The following is a 21,691-nucleotide window of genomic DNA, read 5'->3' on the forward strand; positions in this document are numbered from 1 at the left end:
GATTATGTATATCTTACAGCATGGTGAGAGTGGGGGAAGCAATTTTTGCCTCTTGCAACTCATGCCATCCTGTCCTAAGATATTTGACTTGTTTGGTTGAGACCAGGTGGGATTGCAGTCCTGCAGGAACAGGGTGTTCTGCGGACACACATAATTCACGGGCAATTCCCTCAGGGGTCCTCATCCTGGGAATGAAGAGAAGGGGAAATACAGCTGCCTCTTCACAAAGGTCTACTCCTACTGAAAGGCAACATCTCTTTCCACCCTCCTTGCTTAGCCCTCTATATAAGCTGGAGTAGACAGACATTTGCTATGCAGATTCTTCTGGAATGCCCTCTTGGCTAATCCTTTTGTGGGACTCTTCTAGAACCTTCTGTTCTGCCAGGTGGGAGGCTCCTCCAGTTGGTGATGCCAAGGATGAGGGAAAAGGTCCTCACCATCTCATGTCACGCTTATCCTCCCACGCTCAGCTGAATTGTTGGGCGCATTCTCAGTGAATGGCATTGCTTTGCCTGGCTTTCTTTCTGATTACTATAAGCTGCCCTATGTCCTGTTGCCCTGCGCTCTCCCTTTCCTGGCCCCCTTCATTTGGGGGGACAACGTTTGCTATGTGACCCACATCCAGTTCATTGCCTTCTGCCCAGGTCAGGCATAAAATAGGAGCCTGTCAACTTCAGTGTGGTTGTGTTGTCCTGCCATTACATCTATAGACCTCTCTCTCTCTCTTTCTCTCTTTCTCTATCCATTTATCTAATTTAAAAAATTCTCCTCAGGTATTCCATGTGATATTAGACACGTGTCTCCCAGGAAGATTGAGTGCACCACCAGGGCTCCAGGAAAAGGTGCAAGGCTCACTGCCCCTCAGGCAGGTAAGGAAGTCGTCACCACGACTGTTCAGTGAACTCCGGTTACAACCACGAGGGACGGGGAAGAAGAAATGAGTGTTTGCTGCCTCAGCTGTTTGGTTAGCTCAGTGAGCTCTGGGCCTGAGATACCACTGTCAGGGCTTTCCTTTCAGAGAGGCCCTTAGCTTTGTTCTGATGTTTTGTGACACTGTCCTTCTAGCCCCAACCAGACCAACGGCCACTGGGGTTCAGGGGAGACCTGACGTAGAAAGCATAACTTCAGTCAAGACATTGTTGTAGCTACTGGTGGAAACCCCTAAGCTGCCTCCCTCCACACCGTGGGTCTGTCTAAGAAGACCAGAGCATGCTCTGAATGACAGCAGCAAGCAAGGCCAGGGAGTGGGGGGCAGTGGGGTGCATTTAAATGCCATCTCTTCTTCCCTCTGCGTGGCTGCCTGCTTCTTTGAAAAGTAAGGATGTGTTGTGCCATGGCCTGAAGTTTATGCCTGACCTGGGCAGAAGTGGGGCAGGCAAGGGGACAGTTCCACGTGTTCTTCTCTGCAGATGAAGAGCGCAGCACTGGAGCACTGTTCTGGAAGCTCAGGTGTGGTTAGGGACTGAGGGTGGTTGGTGGCTTCTGTAGCCTGGAACCACGGTCTGTGCATCTGTGGTCCTCACTGGCCCCACGGGGGCTGACTTCATGGTTCAACTACCGACAGGGACCTCAACTCCAGAAGCTCTGCACTTACAGGGAAAGTAACCCAGCGGGGGGAGAAGCCTTTCTAAAGAAAGGCCATTCAGGTGTGAAAATGAATGCAAAGCTTTGGCTTGAGCATTCTCCAGGTCCCAGATCTGCCATTTTTAGTCAGGGAAAGCTCCCTTCCCAGCAAACAAAACTACTGAAGCAGGTGATAGAGAGAATGTGTGTTTCCTGCCAGGAAATAGAGAGCTGTCCCCTCTTCAAGTGGTTCCTGCGTTAGCTACTTGGGTAATGGTAGGATAATTTCCTGAATGCAGCTGTTTGGGGGACTTAGCGTCCTTTATGGAGACCTTTTGAAGTTTTTTCCATGAAAGGAGGCCAAATCACTATGTAAAGCAGTGGTGCTCCTAAAGCAGAGGGCGTTTGGCAACAACTGGTTGGTACAGTGGAAATGGTGGGGGTGGTGTGGCTGGTCTCTCCTGATGGGAGGCCAGGGGTGCCCAGAACATCTTTCCATGCACGGGAAAGGCATTAAAATAGTTCTCCAGTAATCCAAGTACTATATTAAAATATGCTTTTATTTTTCTGCTTGTTCCTTATCTATTTCCTTTTTTTTTTTTTTTTGGATTTCACAAGGAACAACAGTAGTAGTTTAAAATAATAATAATTACCCCAGCGATCCTTTATTGAGTACTTACTATATTTCATGCTCTTTGTGTATATATTTTAAGCTCCCTTAGTCTTTTTTTTTTTTTTTTGCCAGAATTATCAAATTGACTCATTTTCCCTCCAGCCCTATTGAGATACAATTGACATATAACTCCATCTCCCTTAGTCTTTGGTGCATGATCTCTATTTATTGTTGTCCCCATTTTGATGCACAAGAAAATGAAAGCATGAAGCAGTTTGCTCAAAGCTGCACATGTAGGAAGTGGCAGAGCTGGGATCCGAATCCGCAAGTGGATGATCCCCTAGCTGCACCCTTAGTCCAAGGGGGCAGTCATGCAATACTGATCATACAGCTACTTTTGGTGTCAGGGTTTGCTCAGTCCAGTGTCATTGAAGTTATCATGTAATGACAGCACGCCACATAATTTGTTCCATGTGTGAGTCCACACGTTGGGACCATGACATGTGAAAAATTTAAGGATTGCCTATTTTCTGGGAAAAAAGGGTTGTAGGGAATAGAATTCCCAGGCTGAACTAGACCTTAAGAGATACTGAGGGGGCATCTGGGTGGCTCAGTCGGTTAAGCGTCTGCCTTCAGCTCAGGTCATGATCCCAGGGTCCTGGGATCGAGCCCCACATGGGGCTCCCTGCTCAGCGGGAAGCCTGCTTCTCCCTCTCCCTCTGCACCCCCTCCCCTCACGCTTGTGCGCCCTCTCTCTCAAATAAATAAATAAAATCTTTAAAAAAAAAGAAGATACTGAAGTTCACTCCTGAACAAGAGAAGCCAAAGCGCACGATTATGTTGTCCTCCTTTACTCAATCATAGCATTTGTTTGCTTGGTCAGTTCTCCCCATGACTGGCTTCTCTTTCCTTGATGCTCCCATTAAAAAGGGCTCCCTACCCTTCTGTGGTCCTCTGAGAATATTTCCCCTTTCTGCTCCTTATCAAATATCTCTTCCCAAGAGGCTCAATCCTACACTACACAATATTTCTGCTTTCCAGAACATTTGTGTTATCTGTAGAACCTCTCACATGACTACTCCATCTGGGTCTCGGTGGACTCATCTTCATAGAGAGTATCTGGATCACCATCACTCTGTTATCTGAAGTAAAGTAGTTCCCCAATTTGGGGACGAATGTCCTCCGATATGTATGAGGTATGCATGTCTTACAGGCAACCGAGGGCTTCTGTTTGAAGTCGGAGATGCTGTCGAGGGCTTGGATCTCACTGCAGCCACTCCTGGGTACCAGTGGCAGATTGTCCTGAATGCCAGTTCACCATTTGGATTTTGGTCAAAAGAAGGACAGCCCTTCAGGTATGCTGTAGGAAAAGTGGGAGTTCCTATCAAAAGTGTCCTTACTGGCCTAGGGGAGACCAAGAGACAATAAGCAATGAGATTTCCAGGGGAGAAATTCGAACAGCCACCAATTCAACAACAGTTTGGCCACTGTTCTCAACCAGTGTCCATCATGCTAGTGCAACACAAGCCTTTTAGAGGTGCACATGAACTTTGGATCAATAAGTAAAATTTGTATTTTCTACAAGTCAGTTTCCAGTCTGCTTTGGGAGATGACTATTAATTGGAACATTGAGCTGAATAAGCCAGAAGACTTGGTAGAGAGCAGGGTAAAACTTGCTGTAGGTACGTGGCTAAGACGTGAAACCAACATCTGGCTGATGCCAAAGAAAGAAGCAAGAATATGACTTTTGGTCATTTGGATCAAGCACCCAGTGTCAAAGGTCAACCCAATGGCTGGTGCGTAGCAGGGGAAGCTATTATGGGCTCTGAGAGACATTGTTTTCTATAACAGTGATGTTTTCTAAAACAGTGTTTTCTATAATGTTGTTTTCTATAGCAATGTAATTATTGTTTTCCTATTAGTGTCGTTCTGAGTATTTTTGATCCCTTCAAGGACATGGCCAAAATGTCTAGTTTTCTAAAGTGGTCTTAAAAGTATAAAAAGTTGGGAATTGCTTAGACACACTGTTTCCTTCGTGTGCCCTCAGTGTCTATACAGAGGGATGGATTCTTTACTGTGTGATGGATCTCTTCTCCTTTCAAACCTCTTCTCAAAGAGGTTGGTCATGACCCCTGAATGTGAATTCCAGCCATTCCATGACTTCCTCCAAGGATTTGGCTATTTAAAATTTCAACTCAATTGTGGAATGAAAGACTTTGTTCCCTGTTCAGGGAATTTCAGACATCAAAGAAGCCAAGGAGGGAAGAAAATCTGTGAACAAAAAAGAGTAGTCTCTATTGTCCCAGAAGCCTAACTAACTAGGTATTTAACCACCAGTGTATAGTTTTAAAGTGGCAATCGTTGTGGTCCTTTGTGGCACCTATGATACATCTTTATCATAGTTTTTGAGAACCATCAATAATGTTCAAAGGAAAACCTTTCAGCTATATTCAGTGTGTGGGGGAGTGTTAAGGAGAGAGTCAGACCACCTCAAAATACAAAAGGGCATTTTGGCTATATGCTACCACCTGCAGAGAATGTCTCTGTAATTGCCATTTGGAGGAGCCACAAACCAGAGTAACTCTTTCCATTCTCTCTGTCCTTCAGTTCTTTAAAATTTAAAATTTTTAAATTAAAAAATTGGAATATTTATTGATTTATTGATAAATTGTTATATTGGTGGACCCTTAAAATAGTTATTTTCAAAATGATTTTCAGAAAATATTCTTGGTATTTATTGAGATAGTTTAATCATTTGCTGTCTCTAATACTAAGGTCACTGGAATTGATCTTAAACATTAAAAAATATGGTCATATTTTTGAAGTGTTTCATAAAATTGCCTGCATTCTTTGAAGTTGTAAGATGTGTCTTTTAATTTGAAATTGTTGACACATTTGACTGACTTTTCTCTGTGGGCCATAATATTTTTAATTGGAAAAAGACTCTCCGTAGGTATTGAGGTAACTGGTAGGCTCAGAGCAAATCACTCCCCCCCACCTTCCTCAGCATATCCAGTGTGCCTCCTGAGCTTCTTATTCAGTTCAACTGGTATGTATTGACTTACTGCCATGTTCCAGGCCTTTGAAGACAAGTTAGTTCATGAGAAGCAACAACTGAGGAGGTATTTATAGGTTTAGTTTGCCAATGAGGAACCATAGTTCCCAATCGGTAAAGTGTTCTTCTAATGTTTTTCTAATGTTACAAATCTCAAGTAGCAGAACTAAGCTTTGAATTTTTCTGATTTCAAGTCTTGTGACTTCTCCAGAAGTCCACCTCTGCCACATTACGGCACACGTCCTTCTTCAACCATAGGAATATGATATTTAAAGAGCCACAGCGGTCTGGGAAACCCCACATAAACACCTGCTTCTGTGAAGTTAATGTCTACCATGAGGGAGACAAAACAGAAGCTTCTCTTAATATCACTTGGGGCCATTTCAATCTATCACTTTACTCCCTTCATAAAGAACTGCAAAACGTTGTCCACAAATCAAGTAAGATTATTCAGCAGGAAGCACCTTTGCTGATTTATGATTATCCACATACACTCACAGCTATGCACATGCACACATGTAGTGTGGCTAATATCTGACTTGAGCCAGAGAGGTGATCTAACATACCTCAGGAAGTATGATACGTTGGAGTAGGAGACAAGGAATGAAGGTTCTAGAACAAGTCAGCACAGATTCTGATTGCTGATATCTCTATTTCTAATAATAATAATAATGATAATAATAATAATAATATTTACTATTAATTGAGTTCCTACAATGGGCCAGGCCCTGCACTAAGTGTTAGTAAATGTTTTCAGCTAAGCCTCTAGACAGCCCTGTGCTGTGGCTACAACTTTCCCGAAGACATGTTGACTGCCAAGGGAGTCATAGCCATTGTGAAGGGGTGGGTTGAGGTATTGACTAGCAGGTGCCTCAGGAATAGCTGTTTCCAGAGTACGCTGGCCACTCACGTGACACAAGAGTCAAGTGTTTCCTCCTCATTGCAACAAAGAAAAACAGTACAGTGGGGCGCCTGGGTGGCTCAGTTAGTTAAGCGTCTGCCTTCGGCTCAGGTCATGATCCCAGCGTCCTGGGATCGAGGCCCGCATCGGGCTCTCTGCTCAGCGGGAAGCCTGCTTCTCCCTCTCCCTCTACCTGACGCTCTCCCTGCTTGTGCTCTTTCTCTCTGAGACAAATAAATAAATAAAATCTTAAAATTAAAAAAAAAAAGAAAAACAAAGCACAAGGGCACCCATTTGTTGAGTCAGTGATTCGGGCGTTTGTTGCTCTCAGTTCTCTGTGTTTCCCTCCTTTACAGAGCACGGCTCAGTGGGTTCTTTGTGGCTCCAGAGACAAATAATTACACTTTCTGGATCCAGGCTGACAACGAAGCCTCCCTGTACTTCAGTCAGTCAGAGGACCCAAAGACCAAGGTATTCGCCTTCCTCTTACTTTCCTTTTTTTTGTCCCCAGTCCTTCACTCCTGAAAAAAAATAAGAATAAACACCAAAGCTCTCATCTTCTACTAATAGTGGTAACATGCCACTAAGCAACCAGGGATTTTAATGTTTCATTTTGTCGGGGGGTGGGTGGATTTATTTTTTATTAATTTTTTTGAAAATTGAGATATAATTGACATGATTTTAATTGTTGAAAAAGAATTTGGTTGAATGTGTTGGCATGTTTATTGAGCACTTACTATAAGCCCAGCATTAAGCTACATCTTTTATGTACCTTGTCTCTGATCTTCACAGCATCTCTGTGAGCTAAGTATATTTATCTCCATTTTCCAGATAAGGAAATTGAGGCTTAGAAGGATTATATGGCCAATCCAGGGCCACTTGGATCATAAGAGGCATAGTTAGAGTTCAAACTCATATCTGTCTGATTCTAAAACTTGTGCATTTTCCTCTGATTTTTCGGTAGAGATGTAGCCAGTCTTATTTAGGAATGTCCTGGTCAGCTTTGAAGGATAAGAAAAAGTGCTTTTAACAAAAAGCCAAAATTCCCTAGCACCATTGACAAAGAACCACATGTTCCCCCTCAAATTATTAACACGCTTCTATGAAATTGCTTTGCTGGCTGCTAGAGGAACATCATAGATGTTGATGTGGTCAAGTCGTTCTAGGGTTCTCAAATGGTTTAGTACTATTTTATCCATAGTATCATGTAAAGCTAGGGTTTCAGGTTGGCTGTTTCTGCTCTAAACATGGCCCATCCAGCCTCCTCTGAATACAATTTAATAGAGAGACAGAGACAGAGTGAGGAGTGGAGAAGCATACACAAGCACAGGCCCCAGGGCGACTGAGCTAACTTGTTGGAAAAACAGATCATTCCCAAGACCCTGTTAGTAGCTGTCCAGACACTTGCTGTTTGAGAAAGAAATGCCCATAAGCGTCATGGTGTTGATTGTGATATGCTTCTTGGGCCACAGGTGAAAATGGCCTCCATCAGGGTGGGCACTGCTGACTGGTTTGACACCTGGGAGCAGAATGGGCATGAAGGGACCTGGCAACGGAAGACTCCCAAGTTGGAGCTGGTTGGTGGCACCAGGTACTACCTGGAAGCAGAGCATTGTGGGAGAGCCCCCAGCAGGGGGATGAGAATTGGCGTCCAGATCCACAATACCTGGCTGAATCCTGATGTGGTCAGCACTTACCTCCGGGAGAAGCATCAAATCCGAATCCATGCCCAGAGACTTCCAGAAATCCAGGTGTGTGTCTCTTCTCTGTCCTGTGGGGTTGAGACTGAACTCTGGAAGGAACATCGTCTTGCCTAGAGGAAGGATCAACAGCTGGGAGCCAGGGACTTGAGTTGTAATGACAGTTCTGCTGCCAAAGAGATAGGATATCTATCCAATAGAGTTGTGAAAACATCTCAAAAAAATGCAAAGTCTTATTATTAAGGTAATTTTACTCATGGTCTTAGTGTTAGGAATTTAAGTTCCAGGTAAATTCTCTTTTAGAATCTTATTCCCGGGAGTAGAGATAAAGTCCTCCAAACAAACACACCCATGTATGCATGCACATGAGTGTGCACACACGTGATTCCATTGCTGTTACTGATCCAGGTCCTATCTCCCCACACATGGTGTTTTCTCCATCTGCTTTGTAAAGGGTCTCTCAGTGGCGCCCATATTTGTGTTGAACAGTATCAGTGTACTTTCAGTTGTTTGCTTCTTGGTGTACAAAGATGAGTCCATATGGACTCTGCTTTTCAAGCTTAGAGTCTAATAGTAAAACATGAACACAAGTAACCATAGAACAAAGTAGAAAAGAGCAAGTGATGTAAGATGACTGATCTTAGTATATTGTGCCTGTCAGGGAATATGCTAGGAGCAAAGCAGAGACTGAATAAACCTCTGCTCCTGCCCACCAGGCCACCCACCCTGGGAGAGGGCACTTTGTGAGAAGGGCTGAAAGGGGGCCATTCAGCGGCACTATTGAAGTCTCACACCCTAAAGAGAAGGGGGGACAAGGATGAATAGGGAGATCGACATATAAACGTTTTTGTCCGGTGCTGACACTTGGGCTCGTAGATATTTCTAGATGATAGTGAGTTTAGACAAAACTGATATTATAAATAAAAGGAAATAGCCAGTGGAGGAGATATGTCCCAAGGTTCTCCAGCTTAATTAGCACACATCATTTATTCCTGTCATTCTTGACAGACGCTGACTGTGTTTGGCAGAGGGAGCTTCTTCCTTACTTGGGACAATGTCACCAGTCAGCCAATCCCTGCAAATGCCACAGCCCATCAGGTGGGAACCTTCTTCAAATAATGACAGGTGGGGGAGCTGAGGGGGGGGGGGTCTTCATGCCCATGGTATAAACTCTTGAGGATTTTTTTTTTTTTAAACAGATTCAAACAGCCATTGAGGAGTTACTTGCCGTCAAATGCAAACTGGAACCGCTTTCGGCTGGCATCCTACTCTGGCTCGGATTTGAACAAGGTGTGCTTTCCTTGGCTTGACAAACGCTGATCCTCTTCTCCATTGTCTTCTCTCTCTCTTTTTCTGTAAAATGGGAACAATGTTCATTTCCTGCTACCAGAGTCAAGAAAAGTTATGGAAACTGGCTTTAGACACCTAGTGGCCCTGAGAGTGACAACACACATGGGAGGAAGCCGCCTGGTGTGGGTGTCAGAGAAAGAAAAGCCATTCCCCACTGGGCGGCATGGGGAGCGCTTGGCTACACCAAGTGCTCCCCATGCCGCCCAGTGGGGAAAGGGCAAACTATACAGGTGGGAACGAAAACACTACAACAGCATATTTTATTTAATTCAAATTGTATCCAAATAAAGGAATTGTTACATGAAACAGTCATCTTACCAAATTCTAAAAATATGAGGTTTTTAAGATGCTAAGATGAACTCCATTACATTCGGCACTCCTTGTCTCTTTGCTCCTCAGCAGTTTTTGATACCATGGTACAAAGAGAAAATCGTAATCGATTTTTGATGCTGTGTGGCAGACAAAATGGGGTTCTCACATCAGGAGACTTCAAGCCTTCAAGCACAAGCCTCATCCCGCTCACCCCAGGGCTCAAGGGTTGCTGTCATGGTGAACTCATAACTCAACCCCTCTACACATGTTGGGAAGCTCTGTCTTATCAGTGTCTATGCCAGTCTTCCTGTTTTATCTGCCTCCAGGCCCAGAAGGTTCCAGCTTTGAGGGGGAGCTCACCAGTGGGACAGAGCCCTTCTGTGGGAGGTTCAGCCTCCACCAGCCTCGACACCTTGTCCTAACACCCCCGGCTTCCCAGAAGGGCTACCGGCTAGATCTGTACACGCACGTAAGTAGCAGCCCTCACGCTTCCAGCTGATGTGGGTAGGGAGGGGTTGGCATTATTCTCTGGGGTTGAGGCTAAGGAAGCGGAAGCACAAAGGAGTAATTGCTGTGATCTGCCCAGTGCGTTTCAGGCTGAGGTTCCAGGTTTCTTAACTGCTGTTTCAAGTGGTGAACCGACACCTTGGTCCTTCATTAGTTAGTTGTTACATGGAAATGAAATGCCTTTGTTTTAACTGTGAGACCTATGGATGTTTTTATGTGCTCCAGGATCTTCTTTGCTCCCCAGGGAAGAGCATGGACTCTGTAGACAGACTATCTGGTTTTGATTATGGCTCTACCCCCTACATGTCCTCAGGGTCTCTCTTTAGTTTAACCCCCTGTGAAATGTGTAGTCATATGGTCTAGAATTGTGCTGGAGATTAAAAGAGATAATCTACTAACATGTGCACTGGTTAGGACTCTGTTAAATGCTAGTTGCTGTTATTTATTATAGTTTTTATTTTTTTATTGGTGGGTTGACTGGCACATTTCTTAAATAACATAGCCTTTGTGTCAACCTCTGCCATCTTTCATAAAAAGAGTACAGCCTATTCGCCCTTTGGGAGCTAGAGGGAACCTAACGGGTTGGCTGAACTCATGGCAGTGCTTGGGGGGGGGGTGGGTGGCAGGAGGACTCTCTTTCAGCCCTGAGATCATATCATTCTTTGATATTCCTCAAAATTCCATCTCCTATCTGTTTCAGCTCAGTGGAACTACCATGGGAGCTGGGATTAGACGGGTCAGGTTGGGGCCCCACCCATTTTCCGGCCTGCCCTTTGCAGGACAGGCTCCCAACAGGGGCGATTTTGCCCAATTTTGCCCGCTTGGGGAAGGTTGGCAATTATGGAGACGCTGCCGGTTGTTACACCTGGGGAAGTACTACTGGCATCCAGTGGGAAGTTTCTAGGGATGTTGCTAAACATCCCCTGATGCACAGGACAGCCCCCTCACAGAAAAGAATTATCCAGTCCAAAAGGCCAACAGTGGAAAATAAATCCTGCTATAAAGTCTTCTTGTGACAATTTTACTTAACTCAGAAACCGAGGATGCCGGTGAGTTAGAGTTCACGAACTGAGGCTCAGAGAGGTGAAGTGACTTGCTCAAGGTTGCACAGGGAACTGGGTCGGAGCAAGGGTGTTCTAATTGAAATGCTCCAAAGTACTGACTGCCAAGCACAGTGGTAGGCATTTAATAACTCTCTGTGGAGTCAATCACAGTTTATTCTGTTTGTCTTTCTGGTGAGACTAGTAAGCTCCAGGAGGACGAGACCTGGGCTGACTCTCCCTCTCACAGCACCAGGGAGTCTCCTAGGGAGGGGGGACCTCCTGACGACACATGGCTTGAATGGCTGCTTCTTGCGCTAATCGAACTCATGTTCTTTATTTGGTGTCCATAGTTGTGCTTTGCATACAAAGGCCACATGAATAACATCCTGAAGGTGACCGTGTATTTCACAACCGGCTCTCAAAACCTCATTAAGAAGAACATCACCTGTGACTGGAGTCTTGTGGGGACCAGTCCCAATAGGTAGCTAATCTGTGGGGAGGTGTGGTGGGAATTCTGCTGGCTGGGATGATTAGCTCTCTTGGGGACAGGGGCCCATGTGCGGTACTAACGATCTCTTATTTGGGGCCTCAGATATTAACCTGGGGTTCTTTTTTTTTAAGATTTATTTATTTTAGAGAAAGACAGAAAGCGTGCACACAAGCAGGGGGAGAGACAGAAGGGGTGGGAAAGAATCTCAAGCAGGCTCCACCTCACCGCTGAGCCTGGAGCCCGATGTGGGGCTTGATCCCACCACCCTGAGATCATGACCTGAGCTGAAATCAAGAGTTGGCTGCTTAACCGACTGAGCCACCTAGGCACCCCTTCACTTGGGATTCTGAACACATCTTATTCAACTAAGAAGTTTGATTTAAGAGTAGTTAGTTGTTAGGAATATAATACTTTTTAGAAGTACTCTCACACTTTTTGTGGGGATAGAATGATAGGACATCATATTTGGAAGAGACCATAGAGACTGTTCCTTGACATTACAGATGAGAAAAATTGGGACCCAGAGAATTGGTGAGTCACCAAAATTCATATAGCAAGTAAACAAAGACTCTGCAGTAAAACTCAGGCATCTTGCTCCCTTGATTCGGTGTGCTTTCCACATAGGTCTTACGGGTGACACTTTTGTAAGTGGTCTTACACCTGAGTAAGTCCAGGAGTATTAATCTTCTCTGTGGTTAGAGCCTAATGTATGACATGCTTCAGATGCATGATTATACTGTAATCTGAAAATGCTGCCGACATTGAGTGTTATGAATGAATGATTGACTTGAAATGTGACTCACTGGCGTGATACCACAAGCCGAACTGAGCCTGTCTTGGATGGGATGCCTCTACCCAGGGCACACAGGACTGTTGGGGTGCAGGGGTTCTTGGGGTGTCTCTCCTGATTGCACAGTCCACAGGCCCCCAGGTTGGTGAACTTGGCTCTTTGGGAAGGGGCTTCAGGAGCACATGGAGAGCTCCATTTCTGCTGTGGGCTTTGTTTTTCAGTTGGTGGTTCACTTGCACTGACCTCTGGGAGACTTGTGTGCATCGCTCCGTGAATCTCCAGCCGCCTCTGGCAAACTCCCCTGTGCTGGTTCATCGGATTGACCTCTTCCCTCTGTCTCAGGAGACGGGTGGGTTCTATGTGGATGAAATTATTATTGCGGACACAAACATAACAGGTGATTATCGAATCTGCTCTCATCAAGGGGCCTGTCTATGAAATGCTGACCTCAAACTTTTCTGCTAGGGGCGGTTCTTCTTTTAATGCAGAGGGAACACGTGATTCCCCGTCTTGTCTGCCTTGGTTCTGGAAAGAAGATAGGTTTGGGATTGTGCACCCTTGGTCCTTTTATCTCTCTAGCTAATTCCTTTTTTTTTCTTTTCTCCTGTTTATCCAATGCTTGCTCTTGCTTCTGTCCTCTTACCCCAATTTTACTACTTTCATGCTGAGAAGCCTTGGTTTCCTTATCTGTAAAATGGGCATAAGCAGGGCCCCATCTCATTGAATTACTGGGAAGGTTAACTGAAGTATAGCATGTAGTGAAGTAATTACAGGTCCTGGACCATGGTAAGTGCTCAATAGGTGGGCCCAACCTGTTGTTATTATTACTATTATCATTATTATTGTTAGGCCAACAGGATTTCTATACCTGTCCATGAATTAATATCTGTCATGCAAAGTGCTGGAAGGAACAAGGCAATATCTGGCTCTGTAAATGGACTAAAGGTCTCATTTATGCCTTCAAGCCAGACTCAGAAAAGAGAGTTAATCATGTCCTCATGAGAACAGGCTTGTTCTGCTTTCTGCCTATCCACATTCCTCCTACTCACCATTTGGAGCTCAAGGCTGGCCTTTCCTCCATGAAGTCCCCCTTGATCTCCCTTAGGCAGAGCGGCCTCCCCTGGCTTTGCTTGTCCATGAGTCTTAGGGACAAAGAGGTCATCAGGGGTCCTACTGAGGCTGGCCAAGTATGACAGGCACTCAGGGGAAGAGAAGCCCACGGCCAAGACAGAACGGTGCAGTCTGTCCCCCAGGATTCGAGGCTTCGAATTTTTGCTCACTTTCCCTTTTCCCTTTATAGTCTTTTGTCTGAAAGTTATAGAGCTGAGGGGAGGAGAGCTTGGGGGTGGGTGGCAAGAGGATTCACTTTTGGCCCTGAAATCTCATCATTCTAGGATACTCATCAAAATTCCATCTCTTACCTGTTTCACCTGTTTAAGTGTTTTGGGGCATCTGCGTTGACTTATTACTGATTTCAAACCCTGTTCATGTTATGGCACACTTAGACGATGATAATATTCAAATGGTGTGCTGGGGTAAACACTTGAATTTCTTGGGGCCCGAGACAACTGGTTAGGCCCTTTGGTGCCCTCCCCGCCCCCCAACCAAGCGCTGTCTGGATCCCCGGAGTGCTGAGGGGATCAATATTTCATGCACCTGAACCATCGACTGGGAACTCAGGACTAGTTGATCAATACTGTTTCCATTCTCTCCACACCCCCAAAGACCAGGAGCCAGAGCTCTTGCTCATTGCCCCCACCCTTTAGCCACCAAATGCTCCAGTATGTGGAACCATCTAGGGATGAGGGGAGGGGGAGGTAGGGAGGGAGGGGTGACTTGGGTGAAACAGCTGCCTTCCCACTTTGTCTAGTTTCCCTGCTGTTGATGACTTTGCTTTGAGGATTATTTAATGGCAAGATCAGGCCTGATAGTCATAGTTAATTGAGATTTATCTGATCAGCTTCACACTTTATATTCTCTCACCTAATCTCCTCTATGAAAGTTCCTTTTACCTAGTGGTGCCTACCACTTACTTCTCACTCAGATCTCAGAAGCCCGTGAAATGGTCCTACTATCTCTACTTTATAGATGAGGAAACCAAAACTAAGAGGGGTTGAGTATCTTGTCCCAAATCACAGAGCTGGGATGTGGGGGAGATTGAAATCTGGACACCAGAGCCAAGCCTTCAATGACTCTGTGCCCAGCTGAGCAAAGAGGCATTTATTGAGCACCTACTGTGCACCTGGTATTGTGCTAAATAAGCAGGGGACATGCAAAGATGCTGCCCTTCCCCAGTCTTGGGGAAGATGCGTCCCTTACCCAGGGGAAGAGGATATTAAAATATATTGTGCTGGTCATTTTGAATCTGCCATCCTGCTAAACTCTCCCTGCCATGCCGATTAATGTGTTATGATTCCCACTTTACAAATGAGGAAACAGAGAGGTTATGTTGATCAGCCAAATGGTTACCTAATGGAAGTGGAAAATCAGGATTTTGCACAGTGGTCGGTTTGAAAGCTTGCACTGTTTCTGCACACACGCTGAGCCCGCGCCGTGGGTGAGTGCTCACATACCCCCAGGGGGCGCCTGTGCGCTCAGTGTTCCTGAAGGGGATCAGTTGTACATTCCCGGAGTTGCCAGGGGCCTTGGGGAGGAAAGGGAAGGGGTAGCAGTCCACGCTGCAGTAGATCCTCTGTGTGGGGTGCCTCCATAGCATCGGGAGGCAGGTTAGCCTGGTGCAGGCCTTATAAAACGTTGCTATGGAGTTAGCGTTTGTCTCCCTAAACCGTGACCTTACATTTTCCTTTCTCTCTGAAGCTGAGTCCTCCTGCCTCTTCTTCCTTTGCTTTTCATGGTGGCAGACAGGTGGGACTCTCTGCTGGGAGTGGGGGTTGAGATCTAAGTAACTCAGCATTTGCAGTTGGGATTTTCCGCCAGACACCAGTTGCTTGCTAATGATGGGATCATTGGTCTCTATAGTTTCTCAAGCAGATTCCAAAATAGCTCGCCCAGGTGGGAATCTGGTGGAGTCGCTCTGTGTAGTGGGATCCCCTCCAGTCTACAATGTAAGCTTCTGGACGGTGGGGTGCGGCCGGGAGCTCCCACTCATCACCGCAAGGTAGGGAGCGGTCTTTGCTCACTTGTCCTTTCTTAGGATTGTCAGTTGGCCTTTGGGGACACAGAGGTGGGACTTTTATCGGGAAGAGCTACCTGAATTGTTGCTTAAAACCACGATCTCAGTCTTAGGAATGCAGGACAGACTGACCAGGAAGTCTTGTTAAAACACAGATTGCTGGGCCCTAACCACTCCGTCTCTAACTCAGTCAGTTTGAGATGAGGCCCGAGAATGTGCATTTCTAATGAGCTCCCAGACAATGCTGATTCTACTAGTCGGGGACTACACTTTGAGAACTTGTTTCTAGTGAATTTGTTTTAAAGTAGTTGTATTTTTACGCTGTTCAGCGCTTTCCATTACCAATGTTTTCTCTTTACTTCCCTCATTCCATTTCCCATATATTTATCTTATTGGAATCTTTCGAGGTGAATGAAATACTTAAGGAACAAAAAACAGCTGTTTCTAAGAACTTACCACCAGATGGCACCAGAGGCCCATAAGCGTTGCTTCTTAATAGTCAACAAGAGTCCAGCCACAGTTTATAAAGCAGTAACTAAGGATCAGGCTCCTCCCAACTTCTGGAACACATGTGTGCTCTAATTCGTTCTTTTCATTTTTCACTTAAACCCCAATAGAATGAAAGAATTGAGATGTTCTGCCTTTAACATTTTTCTTTCCATCTTTTTCTAACATGTTCCAAGATGAGTTCTACTCCTACCATGCTTGGGATGGTATATGAAAGCAGGTGCAGAGAGCTTGAATCTGGGGTCTACTCTCCTTGACTTAGTGTTCCATGGCCCGCTGGGCAGGAAAGACGTAAAAACCATCAACAGAATCAAGGAGTGAAGGAGCTGAGGTGGTGGAGGGGGCTGCCATATTAGCCAGCCTGCAGTCCTGCATTCCAAGTGCCAAAACTTTAACTCAGAAATGCTAGAGGCTGACTTGGGACCACAACAGAATGGTCCTGGCAGCCTTCCTTTCTGATATTTCCTCAAGTCCCTTAACTCCTTCTGGGAGCTTCCCGCCTCAGCAAGACAGGACCCCCTTGGGCTGGCCTCTGCTAGCTTCATCCCCAACCCAGATGGTATCACTCTGTTTCTGTATAGTTATATTTATGTACATCAACATGTAGTTCTTTTTTTTTTTTAAGATTTTATTTATTTATTTGTCAGAGAGAAAGAGAGCACAAGTAGGGGAAGAGGCAGGCAGAGGGAGAAGCAGGCTTCCCACTGAGCAAGGGGCCCGATGCGGGACTCGATCCCAGGACCCTGGGATCATGACCTGAGCCGAAGGCAGACGCTTGACTGACTGAGCCACCCTGGCATCCCCATCAACATGTAGTTCCTAATATTGATAAAGATCATACATGTTCATTATGGAAAATTTGGAAAATACAGAAAAAGACTTAGGAGAAGATAAAATGTCACTCATAATCCCTCTGCTTGGAGGTAACTTCTACTGACATGTTGGATCCATATTCTAACTCCCTTTTTCCTAAGCAGTTTTTGTATACATATACCCACATATATATGTATATATTTACTTTTTAAACCTCAAATTGGGACCACACATTACACACTATATTTGGCAACATGCCCACTTCACCTGATGGCCTAAATTGAATATTTCCCCATATCATTGAGGGGGAATGGTATGATTTTTCTAAAATATGATTTCATTGGCTGAATGATATTCCATCTCATGGTATGCCATGATTTATTTGACCCATTTATTGTATTAAAAGCAAGATTAGGCAGGCAGTGTGTTTGTACACGGGCACCAGCTAAGAAGTTGGCCAGAAGGAGTGGCCTGTGTGTCAGGTGGGGATACAGAGTGGGGAAGCATCTGTGGAACAGGGCACTGACTGCTCATTTGATGATATGAATGGGTTAGAGAATACCACGTTCTCTGTCCACTCTGTGCTTCAGGGCCAGAGCTGTGGAGGCCGGAGTCATCACTTTTTACTCTGGGTCCCTATGCTCGCAGGATCCATGCAGGGGCAGGGTGGAACATTCTGTAAGAATCAGAATATCTGGGGCGCCTGGGTGGCTCAGTTGGTTCAGCATCTGCCTTCGGCTCAGGTCATGATCTCAGGGTCCTGGGATCAAGTTCTGCATCGGGCTCCCTGCTCAGTGGGGAGTCTGCTTCTCCCTCTGCCCCTCCCCCCTGCTTGTGTGCTCTCTCTCTCTCTCTCTGTCTCAAATACATAAATAAAATGTTTTTTTAAAAAAAGAATGCTAATATTTACACTGCACTTCTTCTGCCGTGATGGGACAGGGATATCCGATATTTGGGAGGTTGAGATTTTGTCCTGGAAACATGGCCGACTGTCTGGTCTTTGAGATGGAGTTAAATTCTGTCTAGAGTGGCACTTCTGGATGGTTACTGTGGTTAAGGCTTTGTTTTTGACATGCCACAGCTCTGTGTCCACTGAAGGAGGAGAAGAAGGATCCGGATTGGTCCAGGTGACAACACAGAGGATCCAGAAGACAAGTCCACCTCTAGGAGGATACTTTCACATCCAACTTCCTACCACAGTGATTCCTGGTAAAGGGGCAATTGGAGTGCATCAATGTCTCACTTCCATTTTTTAGGGGCATCCCCAGGCAAACAGCATCCTGAGAGATTGTCAGGCAGAGTAACAGTCTTAAAGCTATTTTGAACGTGGCCTTCTTAAAATTAAAGATCTGGACAATAACAATACCATATCATTGTTAATACGATCCCAACTTTTTAGTTTTGTAGATGTGGAGATTGAGTAGATTAGCTTCCTGGGGCTGTCGTAACAAATCACTGAAACCTTGGTGGGTTAAAACAACAGAAATCTGTTCTCTCGCATTCTGGGGGCCAAAAATCTAAAATCAAGTTGTCAGCAGTGCCCCACTCCCCCCCAAGGGCTCTAGGGGAGGATCTGTTCCCCTGCTCTTCTAGCTTCTGGTGGCTGCTCATATTCTGTGGCCATATCACTCCCACTCCTGCTGCCGTGGACTCACTGTTTCTTCCTCTTCTGTCTCAAAACCTCCTCTGTCTCTCTCTTATAAGGATACATATGATTGCATTTAGGGCCTACCTGGATAACCCAGGATAAGCTCTTCCTCTCAAGATTCTTAACCACATCTTCTGCAATATAAGGTAATATACACTCTTTTGCCTTATAAGGAAATAGTCATAGGTTCCAGGGATTAGGATATTGACATATCTTTCGGAAGTCCACCATTGAGCCCAGTATACTGGAGCTTGCCCAGAGGTCATACAAATAGTTGATGGCAGGGTCTGGATGTGAACTTGGGTATTTGATTATCAGGTCAGTCCTATTCTCTCTGGAGTTTCCTAGGCCAATTTCTATGGTAACCTTGGTCCTTCCAAGTTAAACTCCATGGTGACACCATATGCTATTGAGAATTTTAGTGGTCATAACAATGTAGAAAGAGCTTTCATATGTAAGTGGTGTGGAACCTTTTCTAAATCCCTAAGAATGTACACATTTCACAGAGGATAAGGAATAGAAGTGATCACACTATTTATTTGGTAAAACCCTAGGAGAATCAGAAAGGAGGCTCAGGAGAGGTCAAGGGTGGCTGTATAAAAATTGGCACATGGTCCAAAAGTCTTCTGCCCTCCCAAGAAGAAAGATGGCTGGGCTTGCAAGAATCTTCTCAGGTGGGAGGAATGGTATTTTTACCCTAATAGGGCCACTTAGGACAAACTGAAGGCTGTGGGCTACTGGAGTCTGATACATGGGTGAGTGAGGGTCAACAGTGCCCTGTGTCTATGAAGTCCATCCCTGGGTCATGCTTCCCTTCTCATGAGCTGCAACCTGTCTGTAGATCCTCTTCCTGCCACCACGTTCTATTGTGATGCCCTTCACACCACTGCCAAACAATCCAGGAAAGTCAGCCGTAACCTGGCCTTTGGAAATGGTAATGGCCTCAAATTATCTAAATGTAGAGCAACCTTTTTTAAAAGGAGGAGAATTTTGTTTGCACTTTAGAAATACAGTGGTATTTTCTTAACACTCCCAGGCCGTGTGGAATTCAAGAGGAAGACCCTTGAGGAATTAGAAGGCATTCTGGGTTAAGTGTAAACCCGTCTCTCTTGGTTGGGCAGCTTCTGAATCTCCTTGGGTCTCACTTTCTTCATCTCTAGAGTAGGCATTAGGATACCTAAATGGCCCACCTCACAGGGCTTTCGGGAGTAGCTAATGAAATGGAAACTTTCGGTAAAGCAAGAACCAGAGTTCAACCACGAGCAGGGCTTAAGCACAGAGGGCTGTTATTTCTCTGTGGGGCTGTGGAATGGGGAAGCAGATGGTTGGGCTTAAAAGAATTCTAATAGAGAAGCCGAAGTTCAATGCCAACATTCCTCAGCTGGGTTGGCTAAGCTTTTATGGGCGCCAGGTGCTATGTACCTCCCCCAACTGCCTGTGAAAGGTGGCCAACTTCTCTCTGTTCTCAGGGCCAGCTAGAGTTTTCCAGGGGAAACCCACTATTTCATAAGGCTTTCAGGCATTACCAGGGTGTCTGGAGTGTATATTTGGAGTTGACAGTGAAGATGGTTTTGTCTGATGTGATGATGCTCTCTGCTTGCTATAAGATGGGATACTGATTAAAGGTATCACAATATAAAAAGTAGGCCTCTCCTTGTATTTGCCTTAGGAAACACACAGTTAACTGGGCTGGGGTTTCACTCAAAGGCATATTTTGAACTTGAGGGTCTCCTGTATAATTAGTGGACACCCTGACATTTTTTCTCTGTTATTTTGATGAGGAAACCTCACGCAGTGGAGTAATTCGTATCTTGTATGTTTTATATCAAAACCTTGTCCCACAGATGTCCCTGTGCGTATATCCGCTAGTCACCTTCGCAAGCTCTTACAGAACAATGCTGATAGCCTTACATCCAGGTACCTCAACGTCACTGACCTCATTGTAACGGAGGAGCTGAAGTCTTGCTATGAGCATGTGTGGACCCTCTCCTGGTCCACCCAAGTTGGAGATTTGCCCAATTTCATGAGGGTATGTATGGTAGTGGTGTGGGTTTGGTGTCTGGGAGCAATTTTGTAAAAAAAAAAAATCAGAATTATATGAGTGAAAACCATCATGAATTACTAATTTTGTTGGAATATTCACGTAAAGGGGTTCAGTGATCTTCTTTCGGGAAGTTTTCAAGGCATGTTTTGCATCTCATACATTAAATTGCTGGTAAAGCAATTTAAACCCAACATCTCCTTCCCTAACTCAGTGTAGGTAGAAGTTGTTGGTCGGTGTCCACCATACAATAATTCTACATCTGTTATTAGATAATTTAAGCAGATGTGATTGACTTAGATTATCATGGAGGCAGATGGCACAGCAGAAGGAAGTTTCAAAAAGGATTTGCTGTCTCTGGATAATGACAAAACCAGATGCTCTTGCATATTTAGGGTTTTAAAAAATAATCTAATGATCATCTAGCATTTGGTTATTATAAAATGAAACCCAAGATAAAATTTTATCCCCGTTATATGGTATTCTGGGTCATCTGGTTTTCAAACAAAATACTGGGGTGGAGATGGAGGATGGATGAGAGTCATCTTATAGCACTTTGCCCCTTACCTTTATGTGAAAAGACCCTTTATCATGAGATTTAGACTTCTTTTAGATTAGATGTCTGTTCCGTGACAGAATTCACCAGAAATATAACCATCTCAGGTCTCTGATGCAAATCTAACTGGAGTAAACCCTGCTGCAACCATGCGGGTGGTGTATGATGGTGGAGTTTTTCTTGGACCCATATTCGGAGACATGTTGGTTACTGCTAACCAGCACACTCAGGTGAGAGTGGATGGACCGCCCAAAGTGCAAGTACCACTTCCAGGTGTCTCAGTCCCTCCCGGATACGTAACGTGGACCAGTTTCAAGGATCAGTTTTCCAATCCATAAAACAAAGACAGTTATGCCTGTCCTCTCTCTACTTCCACAGTGCATAAAAAATGCTTCGAAAATAGAAGCGCTTTCTAAGCACAGCATCCTATTATTATAATTATCGATGCTGTTATTATGGTACCAAAAATGGAGAACCTCTGTAGCTACATAGGATTTATTACCTCCACACAGTGGCACCGGAAAGTAAATGAGCTAAGTCAGTGCCTTATCTCTTTAAAATGTCTTTTTATCTTTTCCATCTGCCCATATTCCTGTTATAAGTCATCTGCTTTTAATTTGAGAAAATTTAAAATGTTAAAACTATAAAGAATAATGTAACCAACACCAA

The 21,691-nt window shown here is 44.9% G+C and overlaps 1 protein-coding gene across 1 annotated transcript in view; it reads left to right on the forward strand.

Annotated features, from left to right (window-relative positions):
* Nucleotides 1-21,691, forward strand: part of PKHD1 (PKHD1 ciliary IPT domain containing fibrocystin/polyductin) — a 440,651-nt gene that overhangs the window by 21,567 nt on the left and 397,393 nt on the right. Inside the window, exons 12-24 of the mRNA XM_032410150.1 lie at nt 774-869; nt 3,390-3,531; nt 6,489-6,603; nt 7,605-7,883; nt 8,841-8,930; nt 9,032-9,122; nt 9,821-9,963; nt 11,395-11,525; nt 12,546-12,721; nt 15,304-15,442; nt 17,859-17,986; nt 20,270-20,454; nt 21,130-21,252. Of these exons, the coding sequence (XP_032266041.1) occupies nt 774-869; nt 3,390-3,531; nt 6,489-6,603; nt 7,605-7,883; nt 8,841-8,930; nt 9,032-9,122; nt 9,821-9,963; nt 11,395-11,525; nt 12,546-12,721; nt 15,304-15,442; nt 17,859-17,986; nt 20,270-20,454; nt 21,130-21,252 (1,838 nt within the window). The remainder of the gene's footprint in view (nt 1-773; nt 870-3,389; nt 3,532-6,488; nt 6,604-7,604; nt 7,884-8,840; nt 8,931-9,031; nt 9,123-9,820; nt 9,964-11,394; nt 11,526-12,545; nt 12,722-15,303; nt 15,443-17,858; nt 17,987-20,269; nt 20,455-21,129; nt 21,253-21,691) is intronic.

The sequence above is a fragment of the Phoca vitulina genome, unplaced genomic scaffold (genome assembly GCF_004348235.1).
Source record: "Phoca vitulina isolate PV1807 unplaced genomic scaffold, GSC_HSeal_1.0 scaffold11, whole genome shotgun sequence".
In the NCBI taxonomy this organism is placed as follows: domain Eukaryota; kingdom Metazoa; phylum Chordata; class Mammalia; order Carnivora; family Phocidae; genus Phoca; species Phoca vitulina.